The 26,596-nt window shown below is 28.2% G+C and overlaps 1 protein-coding gene across 2 annotated transcripts in view; it reads right to left on the reverse strand.

The window, feature by feature from the left end:
• The window catches only part of LOC145933221 (epidermal retinol dehydrogenase 2-like), a 74,818-nt gene extending 48,643 nt beyond the window's left edge, over window positions 1-26,175 (reverse strand). Inside the window, exons 1-2 of one of the 2 annotated variants that reach the window (XM_083032789.1) lie at window positions 25,971-26,175; window positions 22,845-23,303 (exon numbers count right to left, since the gene is read on the reverse strand). In XM_083032789.1, coding sequence (XP_082888915.1) covers window positions 22,845-23,073 — 229 coding nt within the window. In that variant the 5' untranslated portion in view covers window positions 23,074-23,303; window positions 25,971-26,175. The remainder of the gene's footprint in view (window positions 1-22,844; window positions 23,304-25,970) is intronic. The other variant, XM_083032788.1, reaches the window with a different exon arrangement.
• Window positions 26,176-26,596: the final 421 nt, after the last annotated feature.

Consider the following 26,596-nt stretch of genomic DNA (forward strand, 5'->3'; position numbering starts at 1 on the left):
ATATATGTATGTATATACAGAGTGTCCCGGTAAAGATAGACAATCTTTCGTAGACATGTAGAATAGATAAAATAATTTCATAGATAAAATTTTTTTTATAACACATTTATCGAGATACTTGTCTTTAAAGTTAAAATTTGAAAAGTATTTTTCTTAAATAATTTTTATATTATTCTGTAGATTGTAATAATTATTTTTATATTAAATAAAGATCTTTAAAATAGCGTGATTTTCTTGATTTTGTCGGAAAGTCAGGGGTGGGGGTACAACAGTCATTAATTCGTCGTGCACGAAAATACGTTAGATTGGGGGAAATCATATCGAGCATTTTTTTAGGCTGGGATAATACGGCGATTTTTAATAATTAATAACTCGTTAATTATTGTGAAAATTGCAAAATGGTAGAGGACTTTTCGACTTAGTTTGGTCCGCTCTATTTGCACACGAATTTAGTCCCTATCATTCTGGGACACCCTGTATACATATACAGGGTGTCCGGTAATTCACGTTTCACCTATCGTAGGCAGGTAGAATGGATCAAACCAAGTAGGAAAGGCCTCTACCATTTTGCGAAATTCGCAATAATTAATGAGAAATTAAAAAAAAAAGATCAGCCGCCTACAAGCGCGCGGCGAGAAGAGACAACCCAATGTTACGTAGTTACTATGCACGCAGCGAGAAGAGACAGCCCAATATTTCACGATTACTAGGCACGCGACGAAATTTAATTATGTATTGCGCTTAGTAAGTGTAACATTGAGCTGTCTCTTCTTGCCGCGTGCATAGTAACCACGTAACACTGAGCTGTCTTTTCTCGCCGCGCGCTTGTATATAGACACGTGAATTGGTCGATCTTTTTTAATTAATTTTTCATTAATTATTGCGAATTTTGCAAAATGGTAGAGGACTTTCCTACTCGGTTTAATCCACTCTATCTGCCTACAATAGGTGAAACACGAACCATTGGACACCTTGTATATATTTATATATATTATATGTTCAATTATATTGTGAAATTTAAGTAAGACACATTCCAGATTGCAGGTCACTGATGTAGAAGAAAAAAAGAAAGGCAATTCTAACATCTCTCACGAAATCATCGTTTATTTTTATATTAATTTAGATCTATTTTATTATTAGAGTACGCGAGCAGACACATCTAACAATAAGAACAATATCTTACTTTATAAAAAATATTGTTACAATCTCTTCAAAACATTTTTATTTATATATTGTGCACAAATATAATAATTACTTCTAACATGAAAATTGAAATTATAAATTCACGATAAAAATTTATGAAAATTTGTGAAAATTAATAATTTTTGCAATTATACCAAAAAAATTATGTAATAACTATTTAATTAAAAAGTTTAATACATTTCTTTATAATAATACACATTGATATTAATATTTTTTTATAATTAAGTAATTACGTCAAAAATAAATTAAAAAACAAAATAAACGCATACAAATATATTATCCTTAAAAAAATATATAAAATATATGTATAAAATTTGGATATTATATATATATGTGTATATAATATAACAATATATAGCATATTATACAATATACTGTGCAAAAATTTTGAGATAGAAAGTTTTGTCCTTACAATTCCTTTTTTGTTATCTGATTGTTCGCCTAAAGGCCTAAAGCAACTGCTCTCTTCACACATATCTATTAGATAAAAAATGCTAATACAATCATTTCTCGTGATACTTTCACTCCTCTGCAATCGATTTCTCTTAATAATACCTAAAATATGAGCATCTATCAAGAGATGCTTTGTTTATATTTAAAATAAAAAGTAAAAAAGTATAAAAATAGTTATTTGCACGTTAATAATAAATAAATTTGCAATGCATCTATTTTTTTACGAAAATTACGTAATGAAAAGAAAGTCCAATTTGTATATGTATTTATGACTGTTAGTTGCAAATTATATAATTTTTCTTAAAAACAACTATGTGATTTCTTTTCATTAATTGATTCCTTTCATTATTTTGTGCATGAAAGTATTAAGGTAAGGTCAAAAAATTAATATTTTACAAGATATATTTTATAGTAAAGATATATTTATGTAAAATTATGTCACATGAAAGTACAAAATATCTCGTAAACTATTCACTTTGGCCATTCTACTCTTATAACTTTTTAATATTGCGAAAAATCGATTCATATAAAAAAATTAGAGTGGTTCCATTTAAAAATCCTAGATTAAAAACAAATGGCTTTGTTTTCAATCTAGGTTTGAAAAAAGTATTTTGTAATTTGCAACATATATTTTTTTAAATTAACTATGTGTTTTTTTCACATCAATTGATTAGTCTCATTATTCTGTGTATAAAACTATTAAGGTAAGATTACCGAAAACTGAATATTTCACAACAAGATATTTTATATTTTATGTCAAAATACTGTAAACTTCAAGTCTCATAACTCAAAAAGTACTTAATGACAAAATACTTTATTATGGTGTTTTTTGAAAAGCTCTCGACATAAGCTACAAGAATATGCATTGAAAAATAAGGGTTTCCATTTAAGAAATTGAAAATGACCTTTATATGACTTTCAAATGATTATCTAAGGTCACATCAATGGCAAGAGGCACCCTCTTATCCATTCAAATCAATAACTAACTTTTGTCTGAAACGTTTTTTCGTATCTTTCATATTTTTTTACATAGATATTTGTCTGGGTCATTTAAAATGGGACATCCTGTATACAAGGCGTCTCTAAAGTCTGACCCAGTTCCTGGATCTCAGAAACGGCTTTAGGTATGGAAAGACATTTCAGACAAAAGTTCTAGAACATTAAGAGGGGGGGGGGGCAGATGATGGACTTGACCTTGAATGAAGCCTTTTCAAGACCAGGTCAATATGATCGATGTTTTCTTAAATGGAACCGCCCGATTTTTTATTGCATATTCTTATAGCCCTTGTCGAGACGTTTTCAAAACACTAGCTACTTAAGTAGGTCTTTTGCACAAGCTGTTCCCAAGATATGAAGCTTCAAAGTTGACATATCATCGACATTCGCATTACCCGATGTACACAGCGGGAAAGTTACTCGGTCGAATTTGTACATTACATGGCCCTAAAAAGGGTCGATTTTGTGAGTATTTCTTTAGTCAAAATTTTCTCTCCTCCTTTCTTCCTCTCCCCCTCTCTCTCTCTCTCTCTCTCTCTCTCTCTCTCTCCCTCCCCCTTTATTCTTTTTCTTTTTCTTCTAATTATTTTACTGTAAAAGGAAAAAGAAGAAAAATGCTAGAAAGAGGGAGAGAGAGAAGAAGAGAGAAAGCGAGAATGGGAAGGGGGAGGGGGAGAGAGGGGGAGGGGGAGAGAGGGGGAGGGGGAGAGAGAGGGAGAGAGAGAATTTTGATTAAAGAAACACACATACAAAATCGGCCCTTTTTAATGCCATGTGATGTACAAATTCAACCTCCCCGCAGTACATCAAGTAATGTCAACTTTGAAGCTTTATATTTTGGGAACGGTTTGCGCAAAGGACTTATGTAGGTAGTCTTTTAAAAACATCTCGACAAGGGCTATAAAAATCTGCAATAAAAAATGGGGGATTCCATTTTAAAGAACATTGATCACATTGATCTGGCCTTGAAAAGGTCATTCAAGGTCAAGTCCATATTTTCATCATCTGTCCCTCTTAATGTCTTATAACTTTTGTCTGAAACTTTGTTCCATATCTAAAGCCGTTTCCGAGATCCAGAGATCAGATATTGTATACAAGGTGTTTCAGGAGGAATGGTCAGCATTCTAGGACATAATTATGCACATTTTAAGTAAAAAAAGTTTATATAAACATGTATCCTATTCTACACGGTTATAAAGATACAACGTGTTCAATCTTAAAATTGAATACATTTATTAATTTAGTAGAACCACATTTTCTATGAAACAATTTCATTTTAAATTTCCAATAAATTTGAATAATTAATAATAATTAATAAATAATAATTTCAAGTAATTAATAATAATTTTGGCATGAGTGAATATGAGACATTTTACACCCCAGAAACAAAAAATTTTAAACTAACACATGATTTATCAAACGTGACCTAATGTTTACATTTATCATAATCATGGTCAACAAGAATCGACGAAACTTAATGTAATTGTTTAATAACATTTGGTTGTACTAAGTTATAAATGTATTCGTTCTTAAGATTGAAAACACGTTGTATATTTATAACCATGCAGAATAGGACATATATTTATATAAACTTTTTTGCTTAAAATGATGTGTACAATCATGTCCTAGAATGCTGACCATTCCTCCTAAAACATCCTGTATATAAAATATAATTACAAATGCTACACTAAAATATAATATTACATAGCGTATTACATAGTACATGTGCTTATGGAATATGTGGTTTCTGACTTTTGTAACGGTTAACCAGTTTGCAAACCTGATTCAACGGATGAAGTATACTCGTAGACCTTGAATCAGTCGTGCTACTTTTGTTATCGAGGCGGAGTTTACATTATCCTTTACATTGTTTTTTTTAAATTAAAATAGATGTCTATATAACAAAATTTTGTTTAAGGTGCAACTTAAATAACAAATATTGAAGTGCTTAAAATTAAATATGAAAGTTAAGTATGATAATATACGTGATTGCATTTTAATATAGTAAAGAGAGTGCATATATTTCAAATAAAATATATAATTTATTATATTAAGCACACAGTCGTTTATAATTACAACGGAAAAATTTAATGGAGTAATTTTTATATATGTATATGTTTCTAAAATAAAAAATAAATTCTTTGTATAAAGCGGCCTTCTCTTGTGACAGTGTTTGAAAGATAAAAAAAGAATAACTATACAAGACGCATATAAAAAATAAATACCGGTCCGTCATTAAAAAAAAAGAGAGAAAAACATTTATTACTAGTACTTTATATATAGGTACATATATTATTTTTTTACATGGTTGTTATTTTTTAAACATTTTTTTGTACTGGGGAATAAGTTTTTTTTATACTTTGTGCATAAAAATCCTGAGATTTCAGTCAGTTCCGCACTGTACACTGTACTCTGTAAAATGTTTGGAAATTCCATAGCAAGAACACTAATCGTGAAACGTCGGTTTCCTCACACTTTTGCACATTCACTTTTTTAACAAGCTCATCTGTCTGAATTCTAGACCTCCCACTCCTCTCTTCATTATGAAATTTATACGGCCTTCGTTAAACTCACGACGCCACTGCTTTACCTTTCTTTTACTCATTACTATAGATCCATAAATTTCACACAATTCAGCAGCGTGAATTGCAGCAGCATTTAGACCTTTTGTACTGAGAAATCGAAATTACGAATCGAACTTCATATTTGGCGGGATTATTTATTATCGTTGCCATCTTTATTCACTGTCGCGAGAAAGAAAACAATTAGAGACTGCTGACAAAATGTTGGACAGCTTCCTAATGAACTTATTGCATATGTACGAACTGATTCATTATTGCCAACAACTTTTTATTAGCGACCGGCCCTTATTTTTGGCATACGTTTTGTACATTAATCTCGACAAATTAATCTTTGATATATTAGATTAAATTATATTTTTATTATGTTTATTATTTTTATATTTATTATTTTATATTTATTTTTATTTATATATTTATTATTTTATTTTATTTTATATTATTTTATTTTATATTATTTATTTTTGAATTTAATAAAAAACAAAAACGAAATAGGAAATACATTTGATCATGATGTTATCCATATAAATTTTATATTGAATAAACAATCATCTATACTATTGAGATAAAAACATGAATATCTTGATATTTAATTTTACGAATCATTGCTATCATTATATGTATAATGATAATAATTGGCAGAATAATTGTAATAATGCAACTATTAACATTTATAGTAATTAATTAGAGGCTAATAATAAAGGTTTTTAATCAAAAATAAAAAAAGTTTTTAATCAAAATAATAAAAAATAAGTTTGTTTTGTTCTCCATGTGATATAATCTTCTCAAAGATTACCATACATAAGATAATAGAATAAATAACGATAATAATTTAAACTTTAAACCTTCCTTGATTAATAAAAAACTTATGTTCAAAAGCTGATCTAAAACTGTGCGGTAGTTATCGAGAATTAAGGTCACGACCGATCCGGGCTCGGTGAAACGCATACTCCCTCGCTTTTCGCCAACCTACAGTTGGTAGCAGTCGGGAGTAAAAAGTGAATATTTATTTATATTGGTTTCTGTAAAAAGAAAGATTAAAATTCTACAATATTTTTGTAAATCTGATAAAACTTTCTCATATCTCTTTTTTTATGAATTAATATATGTATATTCACATGCATATTTGATAAACTTTCAACATAATTAGTAATATATAATTTTAATTGTTTTCAAATAAAGTTCTATGAATATTAATATTAATGTAATACACACACACACACACACACACACACACACACACTGTTTCTATCTTGAAAATTCTATTAATGTATTGTGCATCGTGATATTAATTGCATAAAAGTTTAATTTCTATGGATTTTTAGTGTCTACTTTTGAAATGTGCTTGTAAATTGCCATGTGAAGTCAATACTTCATTGTTGTTGCTTTCCCTCGATGTTAATTGGTTCTCTCATTATATTTATTTCGTGAGCAGCTGTCAAAACTGTCGCCAAAATAGCATATTTTAACAGTTCAAAGATAATTAATACTAGAGTGAGTGAATTATTCGTTTAATGTGCGCGCAAATTTAATAAAGTTCTTAATTTAGTTTTTAAAGAACAAAAAAAATTGTAATACACTTTTCCTGAATTTACATCACTATGTTACAATAATGGCTACTAGTGTATGTTCTGAGAGCTTAAGAGCTCAGTAGTAAGTAATTCTAGATTTTGTTTATCATATATAAAATTTTTAACTTTAAGACGTTTATTTTAAATGATCGTCTTAAACTATTACTTCCGTATATATATAAGTTAAATGATATGTTATATTTATATGTATGTATATGTATATATATGGCATATAATTAAACTTTTATACGTCAACTAATTGTAAGATTTTTTAAATTTTGTTCAACTATGTGAAAATTTTTATTAGTTATGGACGAATTAAAAATTTTGATTAATTTGAAAATACGCACCATATAACAATATACCCTATACAGTTTTTTAAAAATAATCTATTGTGTTTTTCATACATTTACTGTCTAGAATGGTTAAGTATAATCAATCTCAAAGTTTTAAAATCTTCCAGATTTATGAGTAATAATTATGATATATAATTAAATTTTTTAAAAGTCACATGTTAATAAATAACGATTACTGTTGTTTATAAAATACATGACGATCTAAAATCAATTAAGTGATAAAAATGAATATCAACTAATCTGAAAATAAATAATGGATGAATCATTAATATACACATACATGTAGACACATTGGAGTTGAAAACACAATGTTTCTTTATGCGATGCTAATGATTAACATAAATTAACATGAATTACTTAGAACTTTGAAATTATTATAATTTTAATATTTTCGTATTATATAAATTTTTCAATTGCATCATTATCCTTGAAACTCTAAAGTACGCTATTAAAATATTTCTTATATACTAACAAGATTATATTTACAAGTGTTATATTTTTAATAATATTAGGTGTACAACTTTGCTTCCGCCGTTTTCCTATAGATAGCTTTAGCGGTAAGTAGTGGTCGAAATAAATAGATCATAGACGTCATGCAATAAACTTGGGCATCTGTCAACATAACCCCATAGAAACATTAGTCGATTTGTCTCTGCATCATAAAGTTATTCTCGATTGAAAATGTCAGTTTACGAGCCAAATTCTCGTCATTTGCGGGAGGTTATTCGGTTTGGCCGTCGACGTGGAAGCATGGCCGGGATATCCCCATGATTTTCTGCGCTTGGGGTTATCGTAACCCATTTTTCGTCCCCAGTCACAATGCGATGCAGAAATCCCTTCCGTCTTTCAAGCAACTATTCACAAGCAAACAAACGCCGTTCAACATCTCTCGGTTTCAACTCGTACGGTACCCAATTTCCTTGCTTCTGAATCATTCCCATGTCTTTGAGGCGTTTTGAAATTGCTTGTTGAGTCACTCCCAATGATCGTGCCAATTCTTCTTGACTTTGACTCGAGTCTTCATTAAGTAATGCCTCCAATTCTGCATCTTCGAAAACCTTCTCTCTTCCACCGCTATGTCGGTCTTCGACGTGAAAATCACCGTTCTTGAAGCGTTGAAACCACTCACGACACGTTCTTTCACTAATAGCGGCCTCACCATAAGTATTTGAGAGCATTCGATGAGCCTCAGCCGCAGATTTCTTCATATTGAAGCAGAAAATTAAAACCTCCCGCAAATGACGAGAATTTGGCTCGTAAACTGACATTTTCAATCGAGAATAACTTTATGATGCAGACACAAATCGACTAATGTTTCTATGGGGTTATGTTGACAGATGCCCAAGTTTATTGCATGACGTCTATGATCTATTTATTTCGACCACTACTTACCGCTAAAGCTATCTATAGGAAAACGGCGGAAGCAAAGTTGTACACCTAATATTATAAATAATTATTAACTTTTATTATATAATAATGTAATATATATACTATAATATATTATAATTATATATATACTGTAATATATATACTTACCCGCAAAAAGAATAGGCCACCAAATTTTAGCACAATTTTTTGATATCTTTGAATTGCGATAATTCAGTGAGTAAAATTGCAGATTTTACAAAAAAAGATCCATTTTGCAACATTTTCTTCAAAACGGTATAACTTTGTCAAAAAATCGTAGAAAAATTTTAAAAATATGGATTTGTTAGGAAATTAATGAGCTTCAAAATTCATATTTTTTTATATCTGGGAGCCGATTCCCCTGAGCTATGCAAAAATTTTAAATAAACATTTTTCCCCCATTTTTTAACGTCTATCTTCAACGTCCACCATTTTGTATAACATTTTTTATAATTCAATTTTGATCATTTGTATTATTAAGAGAAATGTTAAAGCTTTAATTTAAGCGCTTGTCATCTCAATACGATGATTTTTATTGAGTTATCGCAATTCAAAGATATCAAAAAATTGTGCTAAAATTTGGTGACCCATTTTTTTGCGGGTGAATGTATTATACTATAATACTATATTTATAATTAATATTATAAAACACAAAAACTATAAAGATTATAAAAAAAATTGTGCAAATGGAAATTTGCACATTGTTTCCTTACCATTTTATTTTGCTAATTAAGATGGTTTTTCAATTATGGCTTCCTCATAGAGGAAGCTTAACTTGCACATTGCTTCTTCACCATTTTATTTTGCTCATTAAGATGGTTTTTCAATTATGGCAATGTGCAAGTTAAGCTTCCTCTATGAGGAAGCCATAATTGAAAAACCATCTTAATTAGCGAAATAAAATGGTGAGGAAGCAATGTGCAAATTTCCATTTGCACAATTTTTTCCAATACTAGCAAACCTTATACATAATTACAAAATATTTTCTTAAAAAAATTGTTTTAAAGCTTTCTATGTTAATGTGTTCTGAATGTTGTATAATTCGTCAATTTACAATTAAAAGAAATTCACCAATTTTCAACGATATTTTATTCAGAACTCTAAAAAAATTAAAAATTTTAATTTTGAAATAATTAAAAATTTTATAAAAAATAAACCATTTTAAAAATTCTCCCCAAATTAAATATTAATCATTCTTTAATGATATTTTCAAAAGTTCGATATTTCAAAATTTACGAAAGTTAAAGCATGTACAAACATTTTTTGAAATTGATAATTTTATTTAAAAAAACACTTTCACTGATCCTTGTCAAATTAAATAGCAAACATCCTTTAATGATACTCTATTTATGTAAAAAAATGTATGTAAAAATATTTGTCTGATATCTCAAAATTCACGGAAAATAAAATAACCACATAAATTTTCAAAAAAAATTTTATAAAATTTTATAAAAAATCAACCCTTTCACCGATACTTGTTAAATTCACTACCAGATATTCTTTAATGGTACTTTATTCATGTAAAAAAAAATTAGTTCGATATCTCAAAATTTGCGAAAAATAAAAATGCACATTTCTTAAAAATTCAAAATTTTATAAAAAATGAATTCTTTCACCGATCATCGCCATACTCAATACCAAACATCCTTAAATGATAGTCTATTTATGTAAAAAAATTTATCCAGATATCTTAAAATTTACGGAAATTAAAGCAACCACAGACATTTTTCATAAATTCTAAAATTTTATAAAAATCGAATTCTTTCACCAATTCTCGTCAAAATCAATACCAACCATCCTTTAATAATAGTTTATTCATGTAAAAAAATTTATCTCGATATCTTAAAATTTACGAAAGTTAGAGCAACTACAGATATTTCTCAAAAAATTCAAAATTTTATAAAAAATTAACTCTTTCACCGATCTTCGTCAAATTTAATACCTACCATCCTTTAATGATAGTCTATTTATATTAAAAAATTTATCCCGATATCTTAAAATTTACGGAAGTTAGAGCAACCACAGACATTTCTCAAAAAATTCAAAATTTTATAAAAAATGAAACACTGAATTTTTATAAAAATGACAGTAAATAAAAGTGTTGTTCTACTTTATTTGTATGCCAAATTAGAGCGCTGCAAGTCAAATAGTTTTTGAGATATTTAAATTTAAAAAAACATGGGTAGGCACATACATACACACACACATACGGACATTTTTTAAAAATGTTATTTTTCGATGTTTTGAAACATTCTGAACACATTGGCATAGAAATCTGAAAAAAAATTTTTTTCACGAAAACAAAGTTTCCTCTATGAGGAAGCAAAAAAAACTTAGCAATCGGTTTACACTGGGGCTCAAATGGAATAGATCGTGCATAATACACGACGAAGTAACCTGCTATCGTCGCATAGCCTCTTCTACCCAATTCCGATTCTCACCCCTACATCGGTGAACTGGTAATCTGAGTAACCCTGCGGAAGACTGGGTAATTAATCCCAGTGAGAAGCGGAGTCAGAGCTACCGAGAACGAGAGAAATGGCCCTCCGAAAACCCCCGTTGAGCGATGGGCCGACAAATCATTCCCGGAAAAAAGAACCTGTTCAGGAACCCACAGACTTGCCTCGGATCGGACTGGACACTCGACGAAAACGGAAATGGAAACGGAAAACGAACTATGCTTTTGGAACTTGGAACGTAAGATCGTTATTCAAAGGAGGGGCAACGAAGGCCCTCTTACAACAAATTCAGAAGTATCGTTTAGATATTCTTGCGCTGCAAGAAACCAAATAGCTCGGAAGCAGCATCACCGATATGGGCGCATACACAATCTTCAAAAGCGGAAAAGAATCGGATAGCAGAGAATTTGGAACGGCATTCATCATTAGTAGAAGAATAAAGGAACAAGTAACATGCTTTAAACCGATTAATGAGAGATTATGCACAATACGCATAAAAGCAAAATTCTACATATGGTTTATAAACACTCATGCCCCTACGGAGGAAAAGGAGGATGACATAAAGGACGATTTCTACAGCCGACTGGAACCAACGCTAGACTCCTTATCATCAAATAATGTCAAAATAATCCTGGGTGACCTGAACGCCAAGATAGGAAGAGAGAGCACCTATATTGGAATGATTGGCAGACACAGCCTACACAAAAATTGCAACGACAATAGCTAAAGAATCGTGGACCTGGCAAGCGGCAGGTAGAGTCCTATAATAAGAGAGGCGCGATCATGTTCCTACTTTCTGATTGGTCGTTAGGTCGTTACGAGAAAAAAAATTTTCTTTGGAGGAGGAGGTCATTGCAGTAGTGCATAACTGGCTACGCACCCAACCCAAATATTTCTTCCAGGATGGAATACAGAAGCTTGTTAAGCGGTGGATCAAGTGTATCGATGTTAGTGGGGATTATGTCGAAAAATGATATGTAAATTTTCCACATAGGTTAAAATAAATGTGCTTTTTTTTATTTGTCCCTTTACTTTTTGACTTACCTTCGTATATATTATATTTATTTATAATATATTTATTTATATACAAATATTTAAGTAAAATATAAAATCGTATTATACTTTAAAAAAAATTTTAATATTGCAACAAGATGTAGTGCCATGGATACTGAATAAAAGGTCATAATGCAGTTCAAGAGATGATTGCGAACTTCGGGCGACTGAAAGAGAAAGCATCCGTAAAGGCATCTATTGCTCAAACGATGAGAAAAATGTGTCGAAGGAAATGGGGATAAGAGAAAAATGTAAAAAAATAGTTCAAAGTGCATGAGGATTCAATTGTTATACTTGGTTTTTGAATAATATATAATAATAAACTTCTAGCATATAATAAACTTCTAAGCAGTCGCCCGGCAAGCGAAAGACTCGGGTTCGATTCCCGATTCAGCGACTTTCGGACCGATATTTTTCTCGCCTACATCTCTTTAGGGAGGTCAGAGGGGATCAGCGGAATTAAAAATCTCGAATTGAGATTATTCCGAATAAGTCTTGGCAGTGTACCGAGCAAAATTCGTGCCCCGCGCACAAGTATCGAATTCCAACGAAAAATTAATTTCGTTGGAATCAACTCAAGGACATCCGCGTATGGCTCTGATAGCCTATTTATTTCATATTATTTATATTTAATATAGAGAGCCTTCAAATTCTTATTAATAAACTTCTAATTTATAAAATTATTTTTAAAAAATTATTGCTCATTACTTTAGGTATGACTCTCATATATAGGGTGTCCGGTAATAATCGTCCTCTCTATTATGTATAGATAGAACGGATTAAATTAAGTAGGAATTAAATTGAGCAAATTAAATTGAGTCCTTTATCGTTTTCTGATCTTCGCAATAATTAATGAGAAATTAATGAAAAAGATTGACTAATCCGCATGAGCCCAATTACACGGTTACTATAGATAACATTGGAATGTCTCTTCTCGCTGCGCGCTTATACTAGTGCAAATTGGCCGATGTTTTCTACTATGTTAAATAAAAAAAATACAAGAGAGTGATATGGCCTAATAACAACCTAGCGAAGTAAACAAGGTAAAAATTAATTGTCTTGATATCTTCTTTAATTTGAATATTTCTTTCTTTGAACCAAAAAATATCTTCAATAAATCTCGGTAAAACAATTATTTTTGTATCTCTTGATCTTCATTTGTTCTTAATGTTTTTTATTATTAATGTTTTCTATTATTGATAAGTCTTCTCTCGGTAACAGCCGTTAATAAATGAGAAAATTATTCCGAAATGACATACATCACAATACGTGGAAGTTGGGTATAAAAACTTAGAAAAACATGTATAGATAAAGAGGAGTCTCATTAAATGATCATAAATGAAACAATGAGAGGGTTCAAAATACGTATACGTCATAATGTCACTGATGTACAAAGATTAATGACAAAATGTATAAACAGATAAGATATAGATAATCGTCAGCAACAATGTGATATTACTAAATAGGAGCCGATCGTTGCACGAGCCTGATTTGCCGTCTGATATTAGTTTGAATTAGTAAAAAACAATTAATGAGCATTGTAATCATATTAATGGAAACATCTCGCAGCATTCTCTATGATTACTCTGAAATCACTCTGGGATCATAGATTGATGAATTATAAATTTGATTGGAATAAAACCTCTAAAATTGGGATAAGTCTTGAGTAGAGGCTATTTTAAGTAAGATATTATTAAGTGATATACAAAATACTCAACCGACAGAATGATATAGACTGTCTACACATATGTATGTAGCGCAAATTTAAAAGCGCACTTCTTTTTCTTTCCACTATACACATATGTCGATGATGTTCTTGTCTGCTTATACATAACATCTTATTATTATATCTTTGCATTTATTATATCAATGACATTATGACATGCGTGTTTTTTTACATTTGCTCACTGTCTCATCTGTTTGCTGATTACTTGATGAGTCTCATTTCTTATCTATACACACTTTTTTCTATCTAAGTTTTTAAATCTACTTTCCTCAGCCTCCACGAACTTTAATCCCTGATTATTTCGAAATAATTTCCTCATTTCTTAACTGCTGATACCAATAGAAGACTTCTTATTAACGATGAAAGTCATAAACATCAAGAAGAATCGAAGGGAGAATAACTGTTTTATCAGGATTTGCTAAAGATGATCCCAAGAAAGGACCAAAATGTTCAAATAATTAAAAATGTTCAATTAATTAAAATTCAGAAATGGGTTTGGATTAGGTCATAATTTTTTGGAATTGGGGTGAAGCTCTCTCTCTTACTTACTTATTTATTTTTAATAAATATATAAATAATTTACAAATGTACTTCTAATTAATACAGATATTTTATTTACAGCTCACATTGCAAAAATTGCAAATTTATTATTGGAAATATACAATTATTTTATACCACTTACAGCACATGATATCATTCGAATATTGTATACTTATATTGGATGTATGTGTATACATATAAAGATGGAAATAAAAATTTCTATAATATTTTTTGTAGTAGGGGTAAAATGGTCACCTTAAGGGAAAAATGCTGCAGTTTCTATATTAATTTTGCTTTCTCTCTCAACTTTGCAAAATTGAAAATATATTTTCTTCCTCTTTTTAGTAGAATGATTACCAATTATTTATTAGTTTTTCTGCAGTCAAAAATTTTCTATATGCCTCGATAGTGACCATTTTACCCCAGGGGCTGGGGTAAAATAGTCCCCTAAAAATATTTTTTATATAGATAATGGTTTCGATTGAATAATTATATTTATAATTCAAATTTATGTCACAAAAATGTATTTTAAGCATTTTTTTATCAAATAGTGCATTATTAACTTGACGTTGCAAAAAAAATTAACAAAATATAGCACTGAAATTTTAATTGGGCATCAACTTTGTTGTGATTTTATGCGAGAATGATTTCTAGGCATTTTTGTATTATATTTGCAACGAAAACGCAGAGTAATGCAGAGTAAAAAATTAAAAAATTTTTGGGACAGAGTGATTTCTTAAAAAGGAACATAGACCGTTTTACCACGACCATTTTTATAAAAAAAAGGCTACGGAAAGACTGCCTTCTTGTGGACTTTTTAAACTTATTAAAATATGTAGTATAAAACTGGGTCTTACTAGTATAATAACTTTATATAGAATCTCTCTTAACCACAAACGTACGTAATGAAACAAAACAGGAAGTTTACCTTATATCAGATCTTTAAAAAATCGAATTTTTTTTTATCTTATTGCTAAACATATCCAATCGCTTTAGCAAACGTTCACATGATGGTAGGACAAAGATAGAAGTAATATAAAATTCTACACGTAAATAACAACACTAATCGGAGAGATAAGTACAGGATGCCATTTTACCCTGGGGGACCCCATTATAGACGGGTTTCCCCTATAGTACAGGAGGTAGTGAACATTTTTTACACTTATTTTCGCAGTCAGTGAATATCGATAGAATTGTTCCATTAGTGATGCTAATTAACAAATCGCCAGTCTGACAACGATTTTCCGCTGGGTTCGATGGGTGAAAAATACAAATAAGTTGCACTTATTTTCGCAGTCTTGTACTACTTAACATTATTATACTTAACATTACTATAAACTTACTAAAAAAAGCAGTCTGGCTGATCTCGAGGTATGGAAAATGAGTCTGGCTATGATTTTTCGATAAATCCGTCGATCAGAAAATCGGGTCGATTTCCGGAATACGTTGCACTTATTTTCGCATTAACGAAACTTATTGTAACTAATATTATCATAAAATGTAGTTAAAAATCAGTATAGCTGTCTAGCTGATCTGCGAGGTTGGCAAGTGAATCTGGCGGCACCTCAAAATTTGGAAAACTACAAAATCATTGCACTTACTTTCGCAGTGCTGAAAATTTGTTTGATGATAATTTGCATTATAAAAATAGCAAAAGAAACAATCTGGCTATAATACGGGACCACCAAAGCCTCGCCAGACTGATCGAAAGACGCAAAACCTGCAAATTCATAAGCGATCGGAATGTTTTTCATTCACACTCGTGCAGAAGTGGCAGTTTTATTTTCGCAGTGCTGAAAATTTATCAGATGATAGTCTATACTATAAATAAATGGAAAAAAGTCTGGCTGCTATTCACAATCACCAGAGCCTCGCCTAACACATTAACTGGCCAACGCTCAATTCTGTATTTTCGATTATACACAAACGACTTGTATTCTACTTTCTCAAATCTGTTTTTTTATACCTTTAAACATTAAGAAAATATGTATGTGTATATTTTGTAAACTGCAAATGTTATCTAATTGGTCATAAACAATTTTTTGAACAATTAATTAACTAATAAATTTTTATGAAAGTAATAAAAAGAACATAAGTAGGTGTGTATATTCTAGTGCTGTAATGTAATAGCCAAAAATTTTTAAGATAAATAACATTGTGAAAATTTAAAACTTTACACATTAATTTTTCGACTAAAAAACTTTATTACTTTTATAAAAATTAATTAGTTAATTAATAAAATTGTTTAACAAATTAGATAATATCTACAGTTTATAAAATATGCACTTGCATATTTTCTTAATGTGCAAAAGTATAAAAAAACAGATATGAGAAAGAAGAATGCAAGTCGTTTGTGTATAATCGAAAATACAGAATTGAGCGCTGGCCAGTTAATGCGTTAGGCGAGTCTGGCAAGGCTCTGGTGATTCTGAATAGCAGCCAGACTGCTTTTATTTATTTATTTATAGTATAAGACTATCATCTGATAAATTTTCAGCATTGCGAAAATAAAACTGCCGCTTTTGCACGAGTGCGAACGAAAAATATTCCAATTGCTTATGAATTTGCAGATTTTGCGTCTTTCAATCAGTCTGGCAAAGTTTTGGTAGTCTCGTATTATAGCCAGACTGTTTTCTTTGCTATTTTTATAATGCAAATTATTATCTAACAAATTTTCAGCACTGCGAAAGTAAATGCATTAATTTGTGTTGCATTTCTTCAATTCTTTACGTGCCAGACTTATTTGCCATACTTGCAGATCAGCCAGATTGCTTTTTTACTGACTTTTAGGATAACACTCATTAGTAGAAAAAAATTCATTAGTGCGAAAAAAAGTGCAATACTATTGTATTTTTTAAAGCTTTTCCTGACTTGATTCAGCGGAAACTCGTTGCCAGACTGGCGATTTATTAATCAGCATCACTAATTCTATCAATATTCATTGACTGCGAAAATAAGTGTAAAAAATGTTCACTGCCTCTTCTCTGTACTACTATATTATATATCATATATTCGGTGAAATACGTACGTGGCATTTATTCCTATTTCAGACGAAAATCAGAATTTAATTTCTATAAAAAATATATATTAAATATTAAATCTCAAGTTTCAAGTGAATTAAATATAATTTATTTATAATTTATTTATAATTTATTTTATTATTTATTTAATCACATAATCGTTAAGAAAAAGATAAAAAAAGATAAAATATATATGAATAATTTAGATTATGAATCATTATTTTGAACATGCTTTAATTTTATTTATTGACAATTTTTGAATAAACAATGAGCAAAAAACAACAGCTAAAACTTTTTGGAAGTTATTCAAGATAAACTTGGCAGCATATGTCAAGGTCAAGATTATTGAGACTGGATTCTCTTTTATGTATATTTATCTTATTTGTTACTTCTTATATTTCTTTTTTTTTTTTAGGTGGGAAAAATCTTCAAAAGGCACCTTAATTCCTTGTGAAATATTTATTTTCTGTGCATATTCTAGAAATCATGTCTGTAAGTTAATAAATAATTGTATAAATTATAATTTGAGAAGCATTTAACTGACATTAATGGTCTACTCGCGTTTCTCTATAGTGACCATGAAATTTAGAGGCTCAATTGGCCTTGCGTTTATGATGAGACCTTCCATCACATTTTTACCGTTTGGTTTTTATTAATCATCAATGCTCTTTCAGAACGCTTTCAATTTCATGGCCTTCGTTTATACGATTTTGTCATTATGCGCACGCGCATACGTGAAATAATTTTTTATTTCAAGCAACATTATTAGTAACAAAGTAACAATTTTGAATCATTTTACAATTTATCTATATATAATATTATTTCGATTTGTTACAATATTATATGAAGTTTATTGCTTAACAGATTTTTTGATATTTCAAATTTTATTGAGCATTCTGAGAAATATGGAATGATGATTCGATTCTAGTAATCGCAAAATTATTGCGACAACAAAAGACTCTTATGATAGTTATATAAGTTTATTATTCTCTCTTTTCCAAACTTATATACTTTTGCTTTTATTGGATTATCTTCTATTGTGAGCATACACAAGAAAGCTAGTGCCTAATGGTCTTCTAAAATTCTAAATCGTATCTCAATTTTTGTCCTTGAATAAAACAACTCAATGCTTGTCCTTGAATATAAACAACATCTAGTCAAAAATGTAAAATAAATAAGAAATAAGAAATATAGACGAAACATTATCGAATTACATATTGTTCGCGTATTACAAACATTTGCAAAAATCAAATACAATTGATATAATTTTTGAAAAAAACCAATTTATGTAGATAGTGATAGTAATTTAACAATACGGTTATATTCTAGTATTTCTGATTTTTATAAAAATAGATTTATTGTAGAATATTGTATACTTTATTCATTTTATGTGTATATGTTGTATATAATTATTATTATTATTAAAAATTTAAATCAATACTGAACCATACTGATATGATTTGAAAATTCATGCTTAACATGTTTACTGCCACGTATTTAGCTCATCATATAGATTATTCCTACATTTATTACTGATAAACATGTTTTAATATTAATATAAATATGTTATTTATTAATTATTATACATATATGTTGAATATTTTTTATTTATTAATATAATTTTATTTTTGGTTATTAACATATAAATATATGTATATTAATAAATTTCTATTCTTTTTACTTATATATTTAAAAATTTTTGTTCTCAAATTTACTGTTTTTGAAGGAGGTATGACTTTGGAAAGTGATAGGTACGATTTAGGAAATCGGTTATTTATCATCATATTTTTATATGTCATAAAAAAGGTTACAGCAAATATATTTGTTCTTTGCGAAAGATTAAATAAATAAATAAATAAATATATATATATATATATTAAATTATGATGGAGAGAAACCTCTACTATATTAAAATAAAGGATTGAAAGGAATGGGCTAATAAGAGCCGCCGCGTCGAAAATTAGTAAGTAGTTTCTAAAAAAATAAAGAATAAGTATACGAATTTTTGCGTTCTTATTTCCGACGCACCGGCTCTTATTAGCCCATTCCTTTCAATCCTTTAGATTAAATATATATAGTAGATGTATTGAATGTCCAGCTACAATTTCAAACATTAACTTCTGTACAATTTAATACTTTATTTATATATGTTACTTTATACATATATGTATATTACTTGAGAAATATAACTTATGTATATAAAATGAGAAATATGACACAAAAATATCTTAAATGACGAAGTGAGTTGAAGTGAAAAATATCTAACTTTGGCAACTTTCCTATATGAAATATTCGGTACGCGTGCTTTGTCTTTATAAATATTTGCACATTATAACTGTTATATGTTGAGGTAATGCTATCTTCAAAGCAGAATAAAATTATTATTATTAATTATTATTTTGTTATATTATTAATTATTAATTAATTATTAATTATATCATTGTTAGTTTTTGACTTTGTGTATACTATTAAATATAACAGATCGGATATGACTATATATGTTTATATTATTATTAACTAGAGATCATAATAATATGTTTATCAAATTAAACGATTCAAGTTAAATTCCATTAAATAGTTTCTTAAAATAAGAACCATTATTCGTATTAGAGAACGAAAAAGTAGGCATAATTCATTTACAATAATGTGGATATATAATAAATTCGGTATAATAAAGGTAAAATCAATTATATAGTGCTTCGAAACGAGTACTGCATGTACGAGGTGCAATCCAAAAGTTACTGACCTAAACTAACCTGACTGATACGGCATAATTCAAACTTCAAACCGCTTGTAATATCGGCATTTGCTGTTAGAGAAAGCTGCATACATCTATGATGCTGTCGTATGTCGCCTGACAAGGTAATGTGAGCACAGGTTTCTTTTTTACGTATATTTTCGTAAGTACATCACATATGTCGTCTACGATTTTAAAATGGCTTTGAAATGACAGATTTTCACGAACAAAGAGTATGCATCAAGTTATCTTAAATGTTTGTTTAAGCATTTCATAGACTTTTGTGATCCTCTACCAAGTTTGAAGCAAAACATTTTTGAAATGGCAGATTTTAACAAACAAAGAGTATGTAACAAATTTTTCGAGCTAACTTGTTTTTAAGCTATTTCATAAGTTTCCATTTCTTGTCGAGTTTGAAGTTAAATTGATGTACATACATTTTTTTGAGAACTTTAAAATTAATTCAAAATGAAAAATGATACGTGTGATGTACTTACAAAACTACACAAAAACCGTACTTATACCACTTTGCTAGCAATATGCATCATAGATATAAATTATATGTTGCCTTCCCTAGCAACCGATAACCAGTTTGAATCGTGTAGTACCAGTGATCTTTCGGATTGCACATCGTATATATCAATACAAGGTGTTTCATTTTAATTGAGCACCACAAATATCTCAAAATCAAGATATTGTAGAAAAAAATGTGTCAAACAAAATTTAATATGGTTTTGAGGGGGAGAAAAGTTGATAATCTTAAATTTTAACGAAGTAAGATCACTTTTTAAGGCCATTTGAAGATCAACTTAGTTTTTTAAATAAAACCCTATTTTTTTTACATAAATTGATTCCTCGCCATATTCAGTATTAAAAGTTAGGATAAAATAAATTGAATAGTTTACGAAATATTTTAATCATATTTGAATTTAAAACGGCAAATAAGAGCCAACACGGATGATAGTCGGTTTCAAAGAAGAAATAATTTTCGTTGAAACCGATTCGTACACCGTACACAGGGCACACATTTTCCTTCGTTTGAAACCAAGAAGTAAATAAATCTCACTTCGAGATTTTTTGATAAACTCTCTATCTCCTCCAAAGCTAAATTCTCATTTCGAGAAATTATTAGTTATTCCCCTAAAGAATCATAGGCGAGAAAAATTTTATATTTTACTATATATTTTATATTTTAATTTGACATAATTTTACAGAAATTACAAAATATATAATTTTTTATGCAAATATTGCGAAGAATCAATTTATAGAAAAAACTTATAAATATAAAAATAATATAAGCTAATATCTGTTGTGTATGTGTGTGTGTGTGTGTGTGTGTGTAATATATATATATATATATACATATATATATTATATAATATATAATATGGACCATTTTAATCAATCCACTGGAATATTTCAGAACTCTTAAGTGTAAGGCAAAAATGTTTCAAATAAAAATTGTTTAATATTGAAGGAGTCATCTGATCGTAATCTTTTGATCTTGATCAAAGAGGGTTATTTCAAGGTCAATTTAATTTTTTTTAAAAATAAAATTACTATAATTTTTTATATAAATCGATTTCTTGCAATATTTGACATAAAAAGTTACAAGGGTAGGATGCCCAAAAAGTGAATAGACGAGATATTTTGTACTTTAATGTGACATAATATTACATAAACTACGAAATATCTCGTAAAATATTCATTCTTCAATGATCTTCTCTCAATATTTTTATGTATAAATAATGAAAGAAATCAATTGGGTGAGAAAACACATAGTTATTTAACAAAAAAAATATATGTAACTGCTAGTTATACAATTTACAAAATAAAAAAAATTCTCTGGAGATATGTCCGCAAATGCTTTGTTCAATAAATATTGATATCTAAATAATTTGAATGTACGATATTATAAAATTATCAGATTATAATAAATTAATAGTGTTTTTTAATATCTGAATATTCATTATTTGGATCGATGGATTGATCGTGAAAGACCTGTGGTTACGTTTTTCCAATTTAACGTCATTACATTTTTTGTATGAAATTATTAAAGGCTATATTGAACAATAAGTCTAATATGTGAACATGTAACAGTAAATAACATTAATTTTTTATGAAAAATTATTTAAACATAAAGAATTCCAAAATTATACTAACTCAACACCAGTGATGGGTAAGATACATTTAAAATGAATCTCGATACAAGTACAGATACGTGTGAAAAAATGTATCTAGATACAGATACAAATAAAATTAAAATGTATATAGATACAGATACTCAGATACTTAAGTGTAAGGCAAAAATGTTTCAAATAAAAATTGTTTAATATTGAAGGAGTCATCTGATCGTAATCTTTTGATCTTGATCAAAGAGGGTTATTTCAAGGTCAATTTAATTTTTTTGTGATTTAACAAATTATAAAAAAAGATTTAATTTTTATATTTAACAACTTATTTTATATTTAGATATATTTTTTCTTGAAATTGAGAACCAAGTAAAATATATATAACTATATAACTATAAATATATATAAAATATATAACTATATATTAAATAAATATACATAGAGTTTTTATTTTACAACATCTAATAGTTTTATAAATATATCTTTGATTTTATGTTTTTTTTTAATTGTACGACATATCAAATGTATAAAATTTGATCTTGATTTCTATATTAATTAGATATTTAAAATTGTTTAATGTTTCTGATTTACTAATTTAATTTTTAATCTCACCACTTTTATTTATATCCCAAACGATGACAATAGCACCCAGGTTGGCCAGCCTGAGGGAGAGAAGCCTGCCCAATCCACCGCCACCTCCTGTCACGAGAGCGATTTCGCCATCTATGCTTTTCATTTTGTACTTTTTGGGAATAAATGATCTAATAATGCCCTCCAATATCGCAATAATAGACAATACTATGAAGCCAATTACTTCCCCGATTGAATGTAAATACGTCATAATGATGCTTTTTTACACGTATTCTATGCGCGTATGTCGTATAAATCTGACTTAATAGCTTTCGTTTATCGAATTCTGTACACGGTTTTTCTGTAAAAGATTGATCACTCAGACTGCCATTTGTTGAACTATGAACGTTTTAACGTTATAATAGAAATCAACTAAAAGTTCACAAAGTGAAGGCTAACAATCATGCCGACTCTATAAATAGCACTATCTAAAGCACGGATCTGAAACATAAAAACATAAAATGTCTTCATAATAATATGTTTAACTTTTTTCAACTTACAAAAACAGATAAATTATTTCGTCATTTATATCCGTACAATACATCATGTTTTTTTAAAATGATCGAAAAACAAGCGATAAATCTAATTATTATTAGCTTTATCTTTATATAATTTATATTAAAAATAGTTTTATATTTTTTATATTTTATAATTATATTTTATATAGTGTAAAAATATTTTTTAATATATTAATTTGAGGAAGGTTAATATATGTAATATTTTATATTTTAATATTGTTAGCACGGTCTATACTAATTAATAGTAATGATTTGAATGCCTTATTTGTACATATAACTTCTTCGATTGAATCAACCAAATGCTGAACATTTTAGTGTTTTCATCTGTTACGTATATAAAAGTTCAGTACATTATGCAGTCTAAAAAAACTAATTTTGATGAACGTTTTGCTAGTAAATCAAAAAGATTATGTGGAAATAATGTAAATATATTGTAATTATAAAAGCTATTAAAAATTAATTATTATATGTTGCTTAACACATTGTAAAATAATATTAATATTTTTATCGATATATAACATATACATATATTATTTCGCATATACTTTTTGTTTGCTGAGAAAAACGTATCATATTAAAATTTTTAAAAAATTAAGATTAAATATATTGCAAATTGCATATTTTTTCTTTACAACACTATGCTATGTGTTTTCTTTACATCAATTGATTCCTCTCATTATTTTGTGCATAAAAGTAAGTCTGTGTTTTGACTGAACTGGCTGCACTAATTCAGAGTTCATCTTTTTTGCTCGACTTGGAAGGAAAAAAATTAACTCTGAACTAGTACAGCCAGTTCAGTCGAAACGAACAGTCCTAGTATTGAGGTAAGATCATCGAAAAATGAATATTTCATAGTTTATGTAAGATTATGTCACATTAAAGTACAAAATATTTCAAAGTAAGCTATTCGTTTTTTGGTCATCCTACCCTTATAATTTTTTATGTCAAATATTGCAAGGAATCAATTTGTATAAAAAAAATTATAGTGTTATATTTAAAAAAGTAAAGTTAACCTTGAAATAACCCTCTGGACTTTGATCCAAGATCAAATAAAGATCATCATTAAATGACCCTCTCAACACCAAATAACTTTTACTTGAAACATTTTTTTAAATGACGCAAAGTTTCTAAGATATTTGTGTAAGATCTTTTAAAATAAGACACCCTCTATGTGTGTGTGTGTTTGTGTGTGTGTGTGTTTGTTTGTGTGTATGCTATAGATTTTGTTGTAAGATATTTTTATGATTCTAAATTGAAATAAAAGTCAGTTTTTCATATTTAATCTTAATTTTTTTAAAAATATAATGCAATACGCAAATTTAGAAACCAAATTCAAATTCAACGAATAAAAATCTACGCGAAATAATGTATCATATGTCAATGATAAGATCATTGTCACATCGAAAAAGATAATATTTGTTTGTCCGTGAAATTAATCTATTATATCATATTTTATCATATAATCCTACATTATATCTTTTCAAAATACAATTAATTTGATATAATTCGTATAATTCATATTCCAAAAAACATATACAGACTTGCTCTATGCATATTAAAATGCATTATTGTTATTGATAAATGTCACACTAAGAGTTTGAAAATATTAAATAATTTAAGATATTAAAAAACTTGACTAAAAAATACACAGCATTCTTCGTTTTTACAGAAAAATACAGATTTTTAAAAAATTAACTTTTTATTTTAATTTTATTAATTTTAATATGCAAATATAAAATAAAAATTTTACACATTATGTTCTGTGCAAACTGTTATTAAAATAAATGATGTCAAGTTACATGTACACATTTATAGTGTTCAAGAAACTTTAGACTATATACAAAAACACACATAATAAAAAAATGCAAACATTCTTATACATTGTCGTTCAGATTATTGAAATTAAATATAATATTATGTTGTACAATACAAAAAAATGTGTATAATAATGATAAAAATAGAAACACACACACATATACATATACGTATAAAAGTTATCACGTTAGTCCACAGAAATTTTACTAATTTTTCATTTTTTTTCTTTTTGTTATTTGTAGTATACATTTTTATTTGTTTTGTTGTTGAACTTTGCACTATTTTTTTATACTTTTTTATTCTTTGTTATTTATTATATATATATATATATAGCGTTTAGAATAATATCTTTTTTACAAAATTCTCTAACATTCACTAAAAATCAATTTTTTAAAATAATTTCATAGAATTTCAACTTAAAGTTTAATTAAATATATATAATTAATCATTAAATATAATATATTCACTAAAAGAGCATTGTACCTAAATTATCTAAAAGAAATGATATATGATATGAAATATATCATTCAATATTCTGAAATATGCTGCATAAAATGCAATAAATTGAAATTTTTGATATATTATTAAATAATAATCAAAATATTAAAAATATTAAAAGTTGTGTCTAATATTAAATGATATCTAACTTTATCCGGATAAAAAATTAGTACCCTTTCTTTATTAAAAGTAAAAATTACAATAATGATTACAATAATTACACATAAAAAATATAGTGATTAAATTCAAAATAATAATTCTAATGGCATATTTTTACCTGTTGACGCATGTAAGGCCACGTTTACATAAATAGAAGGATAAAAGCTGAAAAATATTTATTAATTCGAGCGCGCCCGTATGAATATATCCGTATTTACACGATACCAGACGTAAAAGGTAGCGAGTCCTCCCGGCACTACGGTCGTTGGTATACTAAATGGAACGTGTTGCTTCGGTTGCGCCTTCACTTCAAACTGATCGCCGAACCAGCGAGAACGTATCTCGTTGTAAATCGTATGCATGTATGTGTATTATGTGTACTTTCAAGATCCAGCATGTGGACGCGCACGTCACTATTGCTATCACTACGCAATAACTGAAGCTACAAAATAATGCACGAAAGAGTAATCTTTTCTTATGTTTGTATCAATGTTAATAAAACTTTATTTTATTGATAATAAAAGAATAAAATATACACGCTGTACAATAAAAAAAATTGTCTTAAGATTAAAATAAAAAAGAATTAAAATAAAGATAAGATAACTATATAATAGAACTATATGTTTTACATAAATTTTTTTTTCAAGTTATGTTGCGTATGAAAATATTAAGGTAAAAAGATTAAATGAAATAAATATACAAAATATTTTATATTTTTATAATTAATCAATGGAACTCAGTGAT

This window comes from Prenolepis imparis, unplaced genomic scaffold (assembly GCF_030444845.1).
Source record: "Prenolepis imparis isolate NDT839.2.m4 unplaced genomic scaffold, iyPreImpa1.0 SCAF_2, whole genome shotgun sequence".
NCBI lineage: Eukaryota > Metazoa > Arthropoda > Insecta > Hymenoptera > Formicidae > Prenolepis > Prenolepis imparis.